General features: G+C 50.0%; 1 protein-coding gene across 7 annotated transcripts in view; it reads right to left on the bottom strand.

The window, feature by feature from the left end:
• Nucleotides 1-1920: 1920 nt before the first annotated feature.
• The window catches only part of fat1a (FAT atypical cadherin 1a), a 75388-nt gene continuing 58622 nt past the window's right edge, over nt 1921-18686 (bottom strand). For 3 of the 7 annotated variants that reach the window (XM_047333677.1, XM_035636456.2, XM_047333679.1), the window contains 17 exons: nt 18209-18595; nt 17152-17366; nt 15943-16080; nt 15593-15736; nt 13588-13785; nt 12449-13057; nt 11384-11606; nt 11166-11297; nt 10906-11063; nt 9744-10230; nt 8687-8840; nt 8179-8289; nt 7406-8052; nt 6533-6670; nt 5235-5294; nt 4752-4787; nt 1921-3617 (listed from right to left, as the gene is read on the bottom strand). In XM_047333677.1, the coding sequence (XP_047189633.1) occupies nt 2944-3617; nt 4752-4787; nt 5235-5294; nt 6533-6670; nt 7406-8052; nt 8179-8289; nt 8687-8840; nt 9744-10230; nt 10906-11063; nt 11166-11297; nt 11384-11606; nt 12449-13057; nt 13588-13785; nt 15593-15736; nt 15943-16080; nt 17152-17366; nt 18209-18595 (4511 nt within the window). In that variant the 3' untranslated portion in view covers nt 1921-2943. Of the gene's footprint in view, nt 3618-4751; nt 4788-5234; nt 5295-6233; nt 6300-6532; nt 6671-7405; nt 8053-8178; nt 8290-8686; nt 8841-9743; nt 10231-10905; nt 11064-11165; nt 11298-11383; nt 11607-12448; nt 13058-13587; nt 13786-15592; nt 15737-15942; nt 16081-17151; nt 17367-18208; nt 18596-18686 lie in introns of all 7 variants that reach the window. The other 4 variants (XM_047333680.1, XM_047333681.1, XR_007031308.1 and 1 more) reach the window with 3 other exon arrangements.

Genomic DNA, 18686 nt, shown 5'->3' with positions numbered 1-18686 from the left:
TTCCAGTCTTCACATGTAAAAATCTTCTCACCTCACGATGGGAAGCAAAGTGAACAACCATGTTTCTAGAGCTGCAACTGTTAATCGATTGATCGATTAGTAACGATTATTAAATTATTCGCCAAGTAGTTTTTATGGGATAAAGTCACAATTCTCTGATTTCAGCTTCTTAAATGTGAATATTTTCTGGTTTCTTCGCTCCTCTGTGACAGTAAACTAAATATCTTTGCTAAGTGTAACTAAACAAAACATCATCTTGGAGTCTCGGGAAACGCGATCGAGATTTTTCACCATTTTATGAACCAAACAACTAATCGAATAATCGAGAGAATAAAATAATGGTTAGTTGCAGCCCTACATGTTTCCCAAAATGTGGAATTGTTCCCTTTAACAATTTGAACCGCATTATCCGTCAATCCATCCATTATCTACACCGCTTATCCTTTGTGCCGACATAAAGACGCTTGTCTTTGGACTGCGGGAGGACGCCGGAGTAGACGCAGAGGGAACACGTATAAACTCCGTGCTAACCACTGTACCACCCCGCCTCTCTGTCTGAAATCTGTGTCGCTTCACAACTGACGTCTCTAACTGCGGGCTGATGTCTCATCGTAACGAAAAGAGCGTTCCGTCTCTCTCTCTCTCTCTCGATGAAAACATATCGGCTCTGCAGTCGTAAAAATGTTACAACGGTTTCTTCCACCAGCAGGAAAACAAGAAAGTCTTGCAGCTCTTATCTTATTAATTTAACTCCTGTATGTGAACAGTTTGAACAGAGGAGTGCACTCACACTCACGTGCCTGCAGTGAATGAAAGCCTTAGTACAGCCCCGCGGTACAGTTCGTCACCGGCGCCGCGCACAGTAGTCCGTCTCATTATGGCTCATTAGGAGGAGGTTGAGGAGAGATGCGTCCTGACATCTGTCGGCAGATTGAGGGTGACTCTCAATGTCCCGCGTGGGGGTCAAAAGGTCGTTCGTCCCCGACGGAGCCCAGGAGGAGGAACGGCCCGTCCTGCGTGGAGCCACGACCACCGGGGCCCCGGGCGTAACGTCGGTTCATCGGCCTCTTGTGAGACGACGGCGGCGGCGGTTCATGGACACAAGCGACCGCAAGGGAGGTGATGTGAAAGTGTCCGACTTTCGCGGAGGCGAAATCGGTTTCTACTCGATAGTGTCCTTTCTTCGGGGGGTTTCCATGTTCCCCTTAAGTACTGAGGCTTCACGCCCGTTTAGTCGCGTAATGTGACACGACCACCGCGATTGTAGAGTCCGGGAACTTGGGAGTGAGGAAGAGTTTTGGCTGTAGGCGCTAAAACGCTATGGAGCGTTGCTGTAACTGCGGCTCTAAGAGAAGACATGTTTGACTCGGGAGCGGCGACGTGTGGATAAAGGAACACGGGGCTGAGTGCCCTCCGTTGTTTTTAATATTGAACGCATCGAATGCGACGCTGAACTTTCGTGGGCCCTTCGCAACACACGTGCCAAGTGTGAAGCCGATGAGATGAGCGGTTCTTGAGATATTTGAACAGTTTATAGTTAGATGATATGTTAAGTGAGTAAAATATTAAAACTAAATTTCACATGCAGTTTACTGGAGCACTGTTCAAGTCAGTCTGCCATTCATTTTCTCATATAGTCTATAAAACATCTGATTATGATCTATAAATGCGTTTATGACTATATCAGTTGGACCCAGATCAAAGTTGAGAGAATGAAAAACCTGTTAAAAAGTTTGCAAAATTGCAAAAACGTTCAGACCGTCCAGGGTCGTGTTCCCCCCCCGTCCTCCAGCTTCCTCCCACATTCCATGTGAGTGAACATAGATGACGGATGGATGTTCAGGACAAACAATACACTTCACCTTTCTTCTATCCATAAACAGAGCTTGGGAAATAAAGTGCACGCGAAGACAGCGGACGTATTTTTTTTTTAGGAATAATTTATTGCCAGTAGGAAAGCGTGAGCTCGTGGCAGTATTCAATAAAAACCTTAACAAGACCATAGCGTTTGCTCACACACACACGGACACCTGAAAAAGTCACGTGTCCATGGATAAGTCTGCAACTATAAATATATTGGGTCCCGTTTTCTTGGTGGAAAAATAAAGAAGGTTCCGAAGTCAAAATGTACAAACAAACATGAAAAATAAAAACAACATCAACAACAACAACACGAGAATATGCAGTCGTTCACTGAAGACCCTTTTTTTGAAATGAGCAGGAGATGATACACTTGACGGGTACACCGCGTGCGGGGGAAAGCCACGCTCTTCTCTCTCTTTTTTTCCAACATTTCTTTTTTCTCTTCTAGTGAATGTTAAGCACAGTAAGGCTGATAATGTCACACCATTTAACTCTTCTTTTGTTTTTTCTCGAAAATAAAAGCATAGAATATCTACAAAACCTAGTAAACTTTGAAATCAAAACTGTACACTGAAATTTACATTGAATATGAGGACTTGTATAAAAAACATCTTGCTTGGTTTTATTTATGGAAACAGAAAGATTTTGCGGTGAAATATTCTTTTCTTTTTTTCTCTTTTTTCATGATGATTTTTTTTTTTCCTGTTGTACATTGAAATGTGTTGATTCTTCGGACGATCGACTTCCTGTGTGAGATGACGGCTACTTAAAGCGAAAGCACCGCCGGACAAAGAGGGGGTGGGGGGGGGGGGGGGAATGGTCGGGCTGAGCAAGACGCGAAAAGACGCTGCAGAGTTTCTTCTGCAGCTTCTCCGGGTTTTCTCAGCCGACTGGCGGCCAATCTCAACGACGCACTGTGTTGTCACTCAATTCACTGTGTGTGTGCATACGTGTGTGTGTGTGTTGTGTGAAGTCAGTGTGTGGGTGGTGTGTGTGTGTGTGTGTGTGTGTGTGTGAGGGGGGGGGGGGCTGACATTAGGTGTAAGCTGTGGGTTCAGGCACTTTTGTTTGGATCCAGTGTCAGACTTCAGTGTGCTGTTGGGAGTCCAGCGCCGGGATGGCCAGCCGCTCAAAGTGGCCCTCGTCGCCGCTTTCGTAGTCGCTGATCATCGCCTCGGACTCCTCGCAGCACGCCGACATGTCCGAGCAGGAGGCTGTGGACGTGTACAGGGACAGGGACATGTTGTCCAGAGCCGACGAGTCAAAGTCCAGACCGCAGCCCAGAGCGTAGCCGCCTCGGTAGCCGCCGGTGCCCAAGGTGGAGGCAGGCGTGGTGTTGGCCGAGGTGGAGGTGGCCCCCTGGCCCTCGGCGTCGCCCCCGTCGCCCGGGTAGGAGTGCTGCGGCAGGTACTGGTTGAGGCTGTAGAGCTGGGGCATGGCCGGGCGCTGGCGGACCCCGCCCGAGCCGCCTGTGCCAGACGGGTCCAAGTCTCTGCCCGGGGGCCGCAGCGTGTCGCAGCGGTCGGCGAACTCCGGCAGGGGCGGCGGCGGCAGGTCGTCGTTGGCGTGGAAGTCCTCCGGCGGCGGGGGGAAGTCGCTCTCAATGTCGAAGCCGCCGGGATAGTAGTCGGTGTCGATGGCACTCTGGTCGCTGTACAGAGGGGCGGGCGCCTCCACAACCTCATACTGTGGAAACTCCTGGATTCCAGGAAGTTGAACACTTGGCATCCAATCAGACGTGTCCCAGTGGTATCCTGTCAGGGAACGAAGAGCAAGCGTCAGTGTCCGGTACCAACCAACGCATCACACCCGGTTATTAACGCTCATGTTAATGTTAAAATCCCACACCATGCAACAGGAACACAACAGGTACAACGTCACACCAAACACAAAGACTTCATTAATACACAACTGACTTCACACCACTTTGTGAGAGCAACTGCACACATTCACAAACTTTAAGACAGTGTTGGGTTGGGGGGGGGGAAACTATTCTGAATTCAATTGCCTTGATGCATTCCTTCAGTTATTTCTCGGAAATACGAACTATGTCGGAAATATGTGTACGTGTAATGACTAATGCTGAACTCAGGGATGTGACCAATTCTAAATAAGTTGGCGGCGACGCGCTGACCCCGTCCCCACAGCGATGTCACGGGTCTCCTGTCGTGGGAGTTTATTTTTCTTACATTTTTCAAACGGGCATGCTTCCATCGAGAGGTGTGGGTGACTCAGGGGCTGGGCGATTAAACAATAACAATAATTACAGCGACATAATTTTTATCAATAGCAATATTCTAAAAGTTCAATATGTACCTATATATTGCGTATGCAAGCTCAGTGAGGAGTTATATGACATTCTTCAACAGGCCTCCATTTTTAGAAAAAAATACTGAAGATTAAACAAAACCGGTTGATCAAACAGTAAATTTCGGGGGTCTGGAGTCTTTTGAAGATACTTACTGCAGTTACACACAAGACACACGAACGACTGAGGATAACTCCAGTTAGTTACCGAGAACCTTTTTAATCACACAACACTCGGATTAACATTTTTTTCCTCTGCTGTTGTCACCACATCAAAGCCATGCATGGGAATGTTGTTTTTTTTTTTTGGGGGGGGGGGGGGATAAATAATCTGACGGAGGAGAGCCGGGGACACCTCATGAGACCCACCGGTGCAGAAAGAGCTCAGTGTCACAGCGGCTTTTTGTCTCTGCGAGGGGGTTTACCTCGCTCCTCATTACGCTCTGAGGTTAGTGGTTAGGAGTTAAGAGGGGTGGGGGGGTCGGGGTCACGGGTAACACCAGAGTACAGCAGGCAAACAAAGACGAAGGGGAGAGAGAGAGAGAGAGAGAGAGAGAGAGAGAAATAAAAAAGAGAGTCACCTCTTGGGTTCTTGAGATCATGAGCCAGAAAAGACTCTTTATGTGAGGCGAGGAGGAGGAGAAAGAACAAGTCACGTTAGAAGCTGAGAGGAAGGACCACTCGGCTGAGAACACAAAATGAAATGAGGACGATGAACACGCTGAAAGACAAAATGGTGATGGTGGTGATGAGGAGGAGGAGGAGGAGGAGGAGGAGGAGGGACGGATTCGTTTCCTGAACAGCTTTGCCATTTTCTTAAACAAGACGCCTCGAGTCGCGTAAATCGGAGGCCGGCGGAGATCAATGCGGGCGACACTTCTGCGCCCGTTTAATTGAAATTAGCGTTTTGTACGTGTTTAATTAGCAGCTCGGTTATTAAACAAAAAAGAGAGGCCTGGGCGGAGGCTCGTCAGTGTAAGATAATGGCAGCGCTTACAACCCCACACCAAATACAAAACGAGAGGCAGACGGGAAAAAAAGTAAAAAAAAAAATGAGTGAGTACCTTCTCCTCCCACCGTGTCAACGGCAGAGTTGACATGGTGGATCACTGTCACTACGGAGGCTTGTGAGGGGTGAGGGGAGGGGGGGGGAGAGAGCTCACATTAATACGAATGATTTCCTAATGAATACGACGACAAACACACATGGAGAGGGTGGCACGGCGGACGGGGGAGTTGCCGACACAAGCGACACTTCCCACAAACGTCGCCGTCCGTGTTGCCGGACACTTTTCAATTTCTGAGTCTGAATGTTGGGATGGGGGGGGGGGTTCATGGCTGGGCGCGAAACAATGGTGGAAGGCGACACAGTGAGTGTGCGGGGGGAAGGGGGGAGTCTGGTTTTGTTCGTGCGAGGTAACACAACAACAACAACAACAACAACAACATACTGAATGCTACTGGGCGCCATCGGCAGTACAGATGGAAGAATCAGTGAAATTCCCTGGAGACATGGACGCATTCACAAACCCCGAACACAGATCAAAAGCCTCCGTGTGTGTGTGTGTGTGTGTGTGTGTGTGTGTGATGACTTATGAGCAGCACGATCCTCATCGTGACGATGACGACACACTGGGTAAATAAGTATGACATGAGGAGGAGCTGGCAGAACACGTGACATGTACCTTGGTGTTCGCTTTAAACGTCCGTTTGTGGCTTTGTTTTGAAGAAAAAGAAACGGAAAGACAAAACAAAAAGGAAAAAGATAAAAAGAAAAGACATGCTTGTGAATAAAATGAAAATAAATCAACGAGAACGCGGTGGTGACGCGCGGGACGCTCAGACACAACGGCACCGCTGTATGAGCAAGTCATCGAACTCCTGATGACGCACGGGTTGGAATGAGACGAGCTCAATGGAAGACGGTATCGGAATGATTAAAAATGGAAGAAAACAAAATATATATATATATATATATAAAATATATATAAACCCAGGAGAATTACACAGTACAAGTTGTTGTGATTGCTTCCGTCTGTACCGTTCGTGACTAAAGGACTTACAGGCTGGACCTCCCCTATCTTAAAACCTTGTTCTGGACCTGTGGACTGATTTGATCCATATGGGAGCTGATGCCCCGCAGCAAAGAGAGAGAAGAAGAAGAACAAGAGGAAGAAGATTGTGACCGCCCAGAGCAAACACTTTGGGGCCTGAGCATGCAGAGAAAGAGTCAACACTGCTGGTCAACACAATAACTCATCCCAACTGACAAAAGTGACATTTTTTTTTCATACATGTACGACTTGTGTCAAATCAAACGACTGTGTGTCTGGACACAGTAGATGCTGGACGGCAGCTTTACCGTTGTCGTCGCAGGACTCGGACTGGAAGGAGCTGAGGGACTGGACCTCGGACATGCTGCCCCTGGTGTTGTAGGGGTGACACGCGCTCTCCTCCACGGGCTTCTTGGTCAGGCAGGGATCCAGGTCCACCACTTTGGCTAGTGGAGGGAAGCACAGGACAGTTTGAGTGTAAAGCTACTGATTATAGTTGATTATAGGGTTTTAACAAGTCTGTGTAAATGTATGTGATGAACTGGGCCTCGTAGCAACGCAGAGAGTGGGGCAGAGAGCAACGGACGCAAAACCACCATGGATGTTCTTCAGTTGGGGATTAACTCGGGCAACACCACTTTATTTTAATTTTCCTGCAGGTTTCCTGGAGGGAGCTGCATGATTTTGATTCAAAATTCTGTTATTTCAGTTATTTAAAATAAACTTGAGTTTGTTGTGTGGAGTTTATGAGCAGTTGTTTACCTCCAGAGGAATGTACCTCAAAGATCTGCCCCTTTTAAAACCAAGTAAATATTCACTCATTATTTATTTAACGTCCATACAGTGTGTATATGCTGTTTGCCTGGAGAAAACATTTTAACTAAATAACTGTAACTGGACACGTACCAATTTAATACCTACATCGGCCTTCTCCAAAAAGATCATAAGAGAAAATGATTACCCAGAATTGCATTAATTATTATCACAACCCCATTCCACAGAAAGTCATGACTTTAAATCATCCTCTATTCGGGGGCAGGTTTACATTAATAATATGTGCACCAACATTAAAAGAACATACTACCAACGGAGGTAAATGCAAATAATGTCATTGCAGGAGAAATAAGAAAAAAAAAAAAACACGCTTTAATAAAGCTGCGGCCTCACAGAAGCAAACTTACTGTCGTAGTCATAATCCCAGTTGGGCTTCTGGATGGAGTCGCTGTCGGAGACCGAGTTGGAGGGCGGGGGCGGGGGGAGATTGGGCGCCACGCTGCAGACGGCCACGGTCTTGCGGTGGCCGTGCACAGAGTCGGGGTTGAAGGTGCTGAACTCCGGGTGCTCCGGGATGGCCGAGCCCTCGAACGAGTTCCTGTCCAGGTTGTTGCGCGAGTCGCTCGGAATGCTGGGCGTGTAGGAGATGGGCCGCACGGGCACCTGGGGCGGGATGTCGGAGTAGATGTTCTTGTTGAGCTTGGCGTCAAAGTACGGCCTCTGCAGGAAGGAGTGGGGCACGCCGGAGCCCCCGAGGCGCTTGTCGTCGCCGCCGCCGCCCTTCGACCTGCGGCGGCACGCCCTCTTGCGGACGATGATGAAGAGGAGGACCAGGATGAAGATGCTGGAGACAAACACCACGATGCCGATCACCTCCTCCAGGCCGATGTTCCACGAGGTGGAGACGAACTCGTTGCGCACCTCGGCGCGCAGCTCGCACGTCGGCCCGCTGAAGCCCAGCGAGCAGTTGCACTTGTAGGAGCCGTACGTGTTCTGGCAGAGGCCGCTGTTGGCGCAGGGGTTCTTGATGCACTCGTCGACGTCGCTCAGACACCTGCACAAGACACGGGATGGCATACTGTCTTTTTACAAACTCATCTTTCCAGACTGATCAGATTGGAAAATATTAAATCAACACGATTGGTGAGTTCGAGAATTTGAATTTAAAAGTCAGACAAACCTGTCCCCCTGGAAACCTGCGTCGCACTCGCACACGGGACCATCCAGACTGTCGATACACTTCCCACTGTTCTTACAGGGGTTGTCTCTGCAGTACGGCCCCAACTGGCACCTGATTTCAAAGACGAGGTCACGTCAGAGAAAGAAGCACCACTGCTGAGACGTGAAAGACTCAGGCAGCGAATTTGTTAAAATTCCAAATGCAGGTTTTATTTTGATGCAGGAAAGACTGTTGTGAAAGTTTATCGGTAAGACGGTGAGTGTAAACATTTTAAATTAGAGGCATTGAAGTGCGTCAGACATCGTCAACTGCTGGTCGGGTTTGGACTAAAAATCGGATCATTACTAAACAATAAATATCACTATTCAGTATCAAAACAATTTAATCTTTCCTCATTGCGTCGTCTTTGTGACAAACGTCCTTCAATGTTGCACGTTTTGTGGATATTTGTGGTTCACCTTTTTTTTCTATTTACACCTGCGACCAAAGAGATAAAAAGTTGTCCTACCTCTGTCCTGAGTACTGCCCTCGGCACTGGCAGTAGAAGTCGCCGGCCCGGGGGACGCAGGTGCCTCCGTACAGGCAGGGGTTGGAGGCACAGGGGCTCATGCCGATCTCACAGTGGGTGCCCACGAAAGAGGCAGCGCACTTGCAGAAGTAGCCTGTGGGGTCGGAGAAAAGCAAAGAGCGGAGCGGAGCAACGTGTCCCGTTTCAGAAAAAAAAACTAGAACAAAAGTTCTCACAGCCGCTGTGGCCGCGTTCGTCTGTCTGAACAAGTGAAAGGTCGGCGACACACTGAGGTCACGGCAAGAAAATTAAAAGAATACTGGCACCTTCACTTTCATGGCTCGCCTGGTAAACGTGCATAATTTAACATTTTCTTAGCATAAACGTCAACAACACAGCTTGTATGTGCTCGTTACTACTTTTTGGACTTGACTGTAATTAATCTGATGGCTCTGAAACTCAACACAGAACTGGAGATACTGGAAACAAAACAGCAAGGAGAAAAACACACTGTAAATCAACAGCTGAAAAGCCTGATGCACCTCTTCAAATATGGCAAATGTGAGAATTTATGCTCCTGGTTGCGAGCAACAGAAAAGACGCTGTGACTGATTTACGGCTGCCACTAATGATTATTTTCATAATCGATTAATCTGTCGATTATTTTCTCGATTAATCGATTAGTTGTTTTATGAGATGATGTTTGGTTTCGTCCACACACCAAAGATGTGAGGAGAGGAACCAGACAATCTTCATATTTAAGAAGCTGAAATCAGAGAATTTTGACTCATTTTCTTCATAAAAACTACTTGAACCGATTATCAAAACAGTTTGCGATTAATTGAGTAATGGATTAACTGTTGTAGCTCGAGACTGATTTGCAGGCGGCTGTAGACGCTCAAATCAATAATTCAGGGTTGAAAACTCCTTGACCTCCTCCAGAATTATGAAACTGTGCATGTGCTGAACAAAAGGAGAACTGGAAATTCAAATAGAGCAGCGCCGACGCAAGTATCTGAGTGGGCGTGAAAATGAGCTCGAGCGGGACATTGTGTACCTCCGTTAGGCAGCGAGATGCAGCTCCCGCCGTTGGTGCAGGGGTTGCTGGAGCAACTCTCGGCGGGCGCGAGTGCGCAGCCCGGCGCCACGTCCACGATGTCCTCCAGCACGGCGTGGGCCCGGTGGGCTTTGGTGTTGAGCGGCAGCTCCTGGCCGTTGAGGGCCATGGCCTCCATGCAGCCGCGGAGCCCGTTGGTGACGGGCAGGCTGCGTCCGTGGCGGGAGGAGGAGGAGGAGGACGAGGAGGCGAGCTGCCGCACGTGGCCGCCGAAGTAGATGCTGTTGTCGAGGTTGAGGGTGCGCAGGGTGCCCGGCGCCGTGCCCGAGGCGGCGTGCACCCGGTCCAGCACCAGCTTGGCGTAGTTGCCGTCCACCTCCAGCGAGACGGTGTGCCACTCGCCGTCGTTGACCTGCGCGCTGTGGACCGACACCAGGCCGGGGCCGCTGCCGCAGTCGAACTTGTACTGCAGGCGGCCGTTCACGATCTGTTTTAGAGACATGGTATACAGATATGTAAGAGTTGATTCAAACTCCACAAGATAAAATGATGGTGATGGTGGAGAAATTCTGATCAAACGATGAAGTTAATGTCAGAAATGATAAATCACTCCCTCTCCGAGGGGGCAGCGGTTTTTTATTTTTTATGTAATAACAATACCCCAATATAACTTCTGTTCACACGTGTAAAATTAACGTACCACGCTGTGGATATATTGAAGCCTTACATGGACGTCTGATGGACAACACAACATTTCAGTTTTCAGTTCTGGCCGCGCAGACTGCCGTGCCAGACAAGACTCTGAAAGGAATGTGTGGAAAACTGCTCTCTGCTTCCCTCCCAGTACGGAAATAGCTCGTGTGTGTGTGTGTGTTTTCGTCAACCCACCACCACCACCACCGCATTCCCATAGTCCCTCATGTGAGGAGCTCTTTTTAAAAGTGGCTTTTTGAACCCGTCAGTAATAGTTGGGCTGCTGCACACGAGGATCGAGGGAGGAGGGGGGGGGGGGGGGGGGGGAGTCGCCTGTGTTTGTTAAGCCCTGCTGATATGGAAACGCTGGGTGGTCAGTCGCTCTATACTATTATGATAGGCAAGGTTATGGTGTCGGTGATAAATGTATGGTTATGACAGATACACCCGCCCACACACAAACATTTACCTCCAGGATGCTGTAGTCCGTCCCTTTGGCGTACATGACGGTGGCGTGGCTGGAGAAGGTCCGGAGCCTCAGGGACAGTTTCATCAGCTCCTTGTTCTCGTTCTCCATCAGATGGTATTTCACGTAGCCGCTGCCGCTGAACGTCAGTGAGTGGCCATCTGATAGGAAGCGACGGGAGGTTCATTTGAGATAAGCGAGGACAAAGATACAGAGAGAGAGAGAGAGAGAGACGCAGATAAGAGAGGTGCGAGCGGTCTTACCGGAGCATTTGCCCTTTTTGCCTTCCGGACACACACAGCTGTACACGGTGGCTCTGGGGTCGGCCACACACTCCATGCCCTCGGGGCAGGGGCTGTTCTCGCACAGGTTGTTCAGCACAGGACAGCTGCCGCCTACGAACCAGAGCAGACCCGGTGGTCAGAATGCGAGACGGCGCGCGCGAAAAAGACAAACGCGTACGCTGGTGTGATCGGTTTACCGTCACACTGGCAGGTCGCGGTCCTCTGGTGCCGCGGCGTGACGAAGCTGAGGCGCGCCGTGCTGTAGGTGGACATGGCCGCCCTGTCCAGGGAGACGAGCTCGTCGCAGAAGGGCAGCGGGCAGTCCAGCCCGGCGCACAGCTTCTGCACCACCCGGACGATCCGGACGCCCGTCATCTCCTCGATGACGGCGGCGGAGGAGTTCAGCTTGCGGAAGACGACCTGTGGAGGAGACGGACAAAAACCGAGAGGCGGCGGCGACGTCGATGACTGATTAATTGGCTGAAGTCGTTTGTAAAGCAAACATGCCAAACAATCACGGAGGAGCTGAAACAATCCACCAAGGCACAAGCCCATTTGGATTTAAAAGGGGGTGGGAGATGGCAACATATGCGCGTATCTCCACGTGACGTCTGTGTGCTTCTCTCGTTTTACACAATGTCGTCTTCTTTTGTCGTCCTACTCATCAAACCCATCAAAACATGTTTAGAGCCGAAACCATCAGCCGACCGCTCAACTATTTGAGTGGATGAATTAGATTGAAGCAGTTGATCAATTAGTAATCGATTACTAAATCACTAAACTATTTTGATCATCGATAACTCGATTCAAGTAGTGTTCAGGGGTGGAAAAGTCCAAAATCTAGGAATTCAGCTTCTTAAATGTGAATATCCTCTCGTCTCGTCGCTCCTCTGTGAAATATCTTTTGTTTTTGGACAATACAGAACATCATCCTGGGGTTTCGGTAAACACGATCGACATTTTTCACAATTTTATGACATTTTATGGACCAAACAACTAATCGGATTGATCAAGAAAATAATGGAAAGATGAATCGAAAATGAAAATAATCGTTAGTTGCAGCCCTAGGATGAATTATAATACAGATGTTCCGTAAATCGTTTCGGTGATTCTGTTTTAAACAGTCTGTCGTTCGAGCTTTCCAGACGTGAAGACTTTCTTTCGTGTTTTACTCAAAATCATGTTAATAAAATCTGCCTCAACATACTGTAGAATGGAAACAGCAACAAATAAACATTCAAGCTCATTCCGGTCGCTCTCACCTCCTGAGACTGATAGGGGCTGCCAGACCTCTCCAGCGTCAGCAGCACATCCAGGTCGCCTTGCTCCGAGGGCTGCAGGCTCACCAGCTGCACCTCGCTCCTCCTCACCCCGGCGATGTTCCGCAGCGCCCGCTGGAAGTTGCGCCAGTAGTCCCCGATGAACTCCTCGGGGGCGATGTTGGCGAAGCGCACGGCGACGGAGTTGTCCAGCGCCTGGCGGGCCGCCTGCCGGACGTGCACGGTGACGTCAGCGGCCGTGGTGAAGCGCCCGTCGGTCACCGTCACGTTGAGGGGGTAGTGGCCCACGTCGAGCGGCCGCAGGGCGATCACTTTGCCGTCGGAGGCGGAGACCGAGAACAGGGCGCCGCCCTCGTCCGCGGAGGCGGCGGCGGCGGGAGGCGAGGAGGGGGCGAGGCTGTAGGTGAGCGTGTCGTAGACGTCCTGGTCCGTGGCGTGGATCTTGCCCAGGACGCCTCCGGCGTATTCGTCGCCGGCGGTGGAGATGAAAATGTCCAGGGGAAGAATGGCAGGAGGGTAAACGCTCTCCTCGATAATGCGAACGCTGACGAAGGCGGTGGAAAGGAGCGGCGGTTTGCCGCTGTCCGACACCTAAGAGAAGAAAAAAAAGGGGCCACTTTAATATTTATAATTGCTTTTTTCCAACAGCAGAGGGCAGTCAAGCTCTCTCCCCCCCCCTGCTGACATCCCGGAGTCGACGGCTCGTCCAACATCTACAGATCACGCACTTTAACTTTCACACTGTCACATGTGCCAGAAAAAAAGTATGAGTCTGCATCACACTTACGTCCCATATCCCATCTGCTCATTTCAGTTTTTATCTCCAAGACGACACGTCAACACCCAGCGACGACTCAAAGCAAATGGGTTTTATTTTAGCTTCTAGTATGAAGCTGTTGTTTTTTAGCCTTTTTTCTGTGCACTTTTATGTTTAGAACATATAATTAGAGGGACGAAAGGATGGATACGCAGAAACAGAGGAAAGAAAGGGAGTAAGAGACGGCGAGTCAGTGGGGAAGACTCCGAGAGGGAGAAGAGGGAGAAGACAAATAGATCGGGGCTCGACAGTTAAATCAATGCGACCTCTCCACTCGCGCTTTCTGCTCGCCGCCGTGACTCACCTGTGCTTGAAGTAGGTAGTGTTCTTTACTCTTCCTGCTCAGCGCCCCCGCAGCGACCAGAGCTCCCTGCTGATCGATGTGGAACGCGTCGCCCTCGTTCCCGTCCACGATGGCGAAGGTGAAGGGCGGGCCGTTGTGGGACGCGTCGCGGTCGGTTACGGTGAGCTGAAGCACACTCGTGCCTTTCGGCCGGTGCTCCTGTGGGATGCGAGAGGGGGGGAGGAGAGAGAGTTGAACGTCTGCGGGTGGTTTGTCATGACGATGTTCGCTTCCGTGGTGTTTAACTATGAAATGTTATAAATTTGCAACCCACATAACTGGAGGAGGGAGATGGAATAGTCTTCAAATATCTGCCAGGACTTGTAATTTTTATAAAATCTTTAGCTCTAAGTTTTCACTTATCCTATGAAATATCTCAAGGTCGGACTAAATTGATTGGCACAAAATCTTGCACTTGGACTTTTTCCTCTGGCACCAACAAGAGGTCGATATATACGGGTTTAGAGCAGTGATTCTCAACTGGTGGGTCGCGACCCAAAAGTGGGTCGCAGGGCCATTTTGAGTGGGTTGCGGATTTATGCCTGGGGAAAAAAATTATAATTTTACAAGACAACAAAAAAAAACCCCCATCATAATTGATACGAGCCACAAAAATCTACGGAATAACATTAACGTTTTTTTTGTTTTTTTTAATGCGCCGCTATTATTTTGAAGGACACATTTCCCAGCGAGTGGGCATGCGTCAGAGTAACGCGCGCATCTCAAGCATTTGCAAAACATGGCTAAACGCAAATATGATTATATTAATATGATTGACTACGGATTTTGTGGCGAGTATTCCTTTTTCTGAAATTTGGGTCGCGGCTTCATGTCCAGGGCAGAAGGTGGTGGGGGGTCTTGAGGCCGGACCAGATGTCTCCACAGCCACATACTCATGCTCTTGTCTAGCGGATCGACTCCATTTCAACTAAAATCCGGATGCGATCTTTTTGACTTTGCCTTTTGCCGTCACTACAAAATCCCGCCTCTGTCGACTAGCAGCTTCCGTAATTGAGCCCCTTCAAACGGTTTGGGTTCAGTTAAAGAGGAGTTAATGTTCCCCTGCCGGTATGTTGGTGTTGTGCCAGTTGTCCTCGTCCAGCAGCCGGCCCCACCGGCGCGGTGGCCAGGCCTCTGATGAGATACAGGTGAAAGGGACCATATGTCAGTTTCGCAGTTGAGAGTCTTGTTGTTTTCTCCTGTCTCGGCATGAATGGGCTTCAGATCTGTCCCTTCTGTCGATTTATACCAAGTCATCCCTCTCCTGATATCCCTGCTGGTGTGTACAGTTTGCGTGGGATTCGTTTGTACCCACGTTTGTTCGTTCCTTGTTTTTCCGGTTCGGTGCGATTTTGCGCTTCACCTTGATCCGCGGCTCCAACGTGTTAAATGAAGCCAGTGTGTGGACTTTCTCCGGGGGCCAAGCGATGTTTCATTCTGCAGTGTTTGAGCTGTCTGCAACACGCACTGTGCCCCACCCCCACACTGTGTCTCTTAAATTACTTTTTCTCTTAAATCGACTCGAAAATTGGAAATGAATCCCCCCCCCCCTCGGACTTTTGCAGTCATTCCTTTTTTTGGATGTCCCAAACAGGGATACAGATGCGTCTCCCTCCTTCTCATCCTTTCACATATTTCCCTTCAACTCCACTCAGCCATCCACCGTCAGCATCAACTGTTCCCATAAACCCTCCATCTGCATTCGTATGCATTGGATGCAGCCTGTGTCTTTTCAACCCCCCTCGCCCTTCTCCTTACCTCTGTTTTCGCTCCTTCCTCCCACTCGCTTCTTGACATTCTGGTCGCACACTCTCCCATTATGCCTCCTTGTTAATCCCTCTCTCTCTCTCTCTCTGTGTCCACTCCAATCCCGCCCCTGCACCTCCCCCCTCGCTCTTTCTTCCTTCCCGTCTCATACCTCATTCTCACCCTCTCCGCACAGACACGCCCCCAACCCTCCGCTCACCTGGATGATGAGGCTGTAGTTGGCCTGGGAGAAAAGGGGCGGGTTGTCGTTGACGTCCGAGATGTCGATGTTGATCATGGCGCTGCTGGAAAGAGGGAGCGCCCCGTTGTCTGAGGCCACCACCGTCAGAGTGTACCCTGAAGTCTGGGAGAAAGAGACGGGGGGGGGTCAGGACACGCGGGCAAAAGCTGCTTTTGCGAGCGATAAGTGCAGCGGCGGTCGGTAAACAAGCACTTCCTATCAGGGCCCGACTTGACTCCGACTGGATTCTGCACAGACTGCAATCAGTTCCTCGGGTGGATTTAAGTCAGAGTGTACGGTCAGCGTTGCATCTGCGGGTTTTCTCTTACTCGCTCTCGGTCCAGCTGGCGAGCGACTCTGAGCTCTCCCCGGAGCGGGTCGATGGTGAAGGGGCTGCCTTGGTTTCCCTCCACGATGGAGAACCGCACGTGGTCGTAGGAGGGTCCGTCGAGGTCCTCGGCCATCACCTTTGGAATCGATCAAAAAACAATAATCAATCAACAAACCTTTGCTGTCGAGGGGCTTCGATTGACAATTTCCCACCTCTGCAGATAGGCCTTATGTTAGAAATTCAAACGTACAGATACCCAGATCAGATGGTTCTGATCTGGGGATTTTGCCGGCGAGTTGTTAGTGAGAGGAACATGTAGCGCGCACTGGGCTTTAGCTGACTTAGTTCGTAAATACAGTTAACGCCTCCTCTGATTCCCAGAGGTAAGTTATGACGAAGCCATATGGAAAACCTCACCATGCAAGTTGACGGGGCCGATTCCTTGGGTGCGTGGCATACGGAACACCCGTATCATTGGCGCACTGCACTTTCAAGGTGGTAGACAGTCAGACGCGGCGTCGGCTGTTTATTTCCCTCATGGTATATCTCGTTTCATATAAAAAAAGCACGCCATGTTGACGAAATCCTAAGCCCCACCAACCGTCGCATATTGAAAGGAATCCTTCGGGAAATCAGTGAGGATTCCCATGTATGAGAGAATGAGAGGTATCACATTTTATGAAAATGTCGGCGGAATGGTACATTGGACGGCAGATAAAGTGCCATACGAAGAGGGTTTTTTTTTTTATTATTATGGGAAAGTAGGAGAGGTTGGAATAGATGGAGTGAAAATTTGAACATGCAAAAAGGTGGAAAGTGTCTAATTTCTGAATCGGGGCCTAACGAGTCGAACGTCTTTTAATTAAACCGTTTGGGCGCGCGTGTCAGATCACGCAGGAGAACAGCGGGCGCAGGGAGCATGAAGAGCATCGCTGCTAATGTCGCCGTGCCACCAGATGGTGATTTGCCACAGGTGCAGATATGTGATAAAGTGTGTCCTGGTAAATGAACAACAGAGTGAAAAGGTGAACAAACAGACAGATTGAGTTGGGGGGGGGGGGGGGGGGGTTAAGAGACAAAGAGATTTAAAATGTCTCCCAACCCTGAATGCAGTTTTATCACAATTACGGGCTATCTTCCCCACGACGAGCTCTCGCCGGAACGTGACCACGACGTCCCGAAGGGCGGCGCGCGCCGGTACGCTTACCGCCATCACGGTCTTCCCCAGCTCCGTGTCCTCGCTGACGACGGCCGTGTAGACGTCCTGGCTGAAGACGGGCCGGTTGTCGTTGACGTCGGTCAGGTTAATGTTCACGGTGGCCATGTCGCTGAGCGGCGGCGAGCCGCCGTCTGTGGCCTCGATGGTGATGTAGTATTCGTGGGAGACCTCGTAGTCGAGCGGCTCGATCACAAAGACGTCGCCTGGGGACGGAGAGGCGGGAGGACGTCAGGGAGGGGGGAGGGAGTGTGTGTATGTGTGTGTGTGTGTGTGTGTGTGTGTGTGTGTGTGCGCACGCTGGTGTCATAATTACAGGAAGTCTTACTTCAGTATCAGCACTTTGTCCATGAGTTTATCACATTCATACAACATGGGGTCTGTACGTCTACACAGGAACATTTTCAGCTGAAAGGAAAATTCCATATCCCTCATCGACCCTCATTTGAAATACAAAAGATGAGCTCTGTTCTGCTGCTCTAATTTTGCATCACAGTTTGCAGCGAGACACCAGAACGGTGAAATAATCCCAGTTCCCGTCTGAAACAGAACGGGGTTCATCTCTTGATAATTCAGGCGACTGTCAGTGAGGGTCCAGTTTTTATTTGCGGTTGTTGTTTTCTTTAAAGTCTCAACGCGGACTGCTCACTGACACTGGCCTTTTAATCCCCATTGGCCGTTTGGCACGATGCCATGATCTGTGTTGAGACGGGAATGCAGGCTGTAGACTCAACAACAGCGCGACTGGTGTGGAGATGCAACTCTAGATATTCCACTGCATTTTTAAAGCTCCGTGGCGATGACGGAAGAGCAGAATTTGTTAACTCCACAGAGCTCATTTTAAATTCATTTGGTACTGTGCGATGCTCTTTTTTCTCGCTCTCTGTGAATCTTTCGGAGATTTCCCTGGGTCACTCTCACACGGGCTCACTCGGACATTCTCGCAATGCGGCGCCTCTGGGAAACGTCTGGACTTGGGTGCATGTCTGAAAGCGACCTCACTATTACAAGCACACTGTGTCGTAATCTATTTCCCGCCACCACGTACCAGTATGCGGGTCCACGCTGAACATGCCGTGCTCGTTTCCGCTGATGATGCCGTAGGAGATCTCCCCGGTGGCCTCCGCGTCGCGGCTGGCCGCCTGCACCCGGAGCACCTGCGTGCCCGCGGCCACGTCCTCGGACACGGTGGCCGTGTACTCGCGGTGCTCGAACACCGGCGGGTTGTCGTTGATGTCCAGGACGGAGATCACCACGTGGCACAGCGACGAGAGGCGCGGCGAGCCCTGGTCGCTGGCGCGGGCCCGCAGCTCGTGCACCAGCTGCACCTCGCGGTCCAGGGGACGCTCCAGGATGATCACGCCCGAGCTCTCGTCGATGGAGAAGTAACCGTCGGCGGAATCGACCAGTGAGTAGTGGATGTCGCTATTGAGACCTGGAAGGAAATTTTTAAATTTTTAAAAAAAACAGAACAACATGAATCTTTTCATTTCATTTTGGCAAATGTTCCTATGAGTGATGGTGTG

This window comes from Scophthalmus maximus, chromosome 8 (assembly GCF_022379125.1).
Source record: "Scophthalmus maximus strain ysfricsl-2021 chromosome 8, ASM2237912v1, whole genome shotgun sequence".
NCBI classification, from domain to species: domain Eukaryota; kingdom Metazoa; phylum Chordata; class Actinopteri; order Pleuronectiformes; family Scophthalmidae; genus Scophthalmus; species Scophthalmus maximus.
The sequence above is the reverse complement of the archived record's forward strand: the minus strand, read 5'-3'. Positions and strand labels throughout refer to the sequence as shown.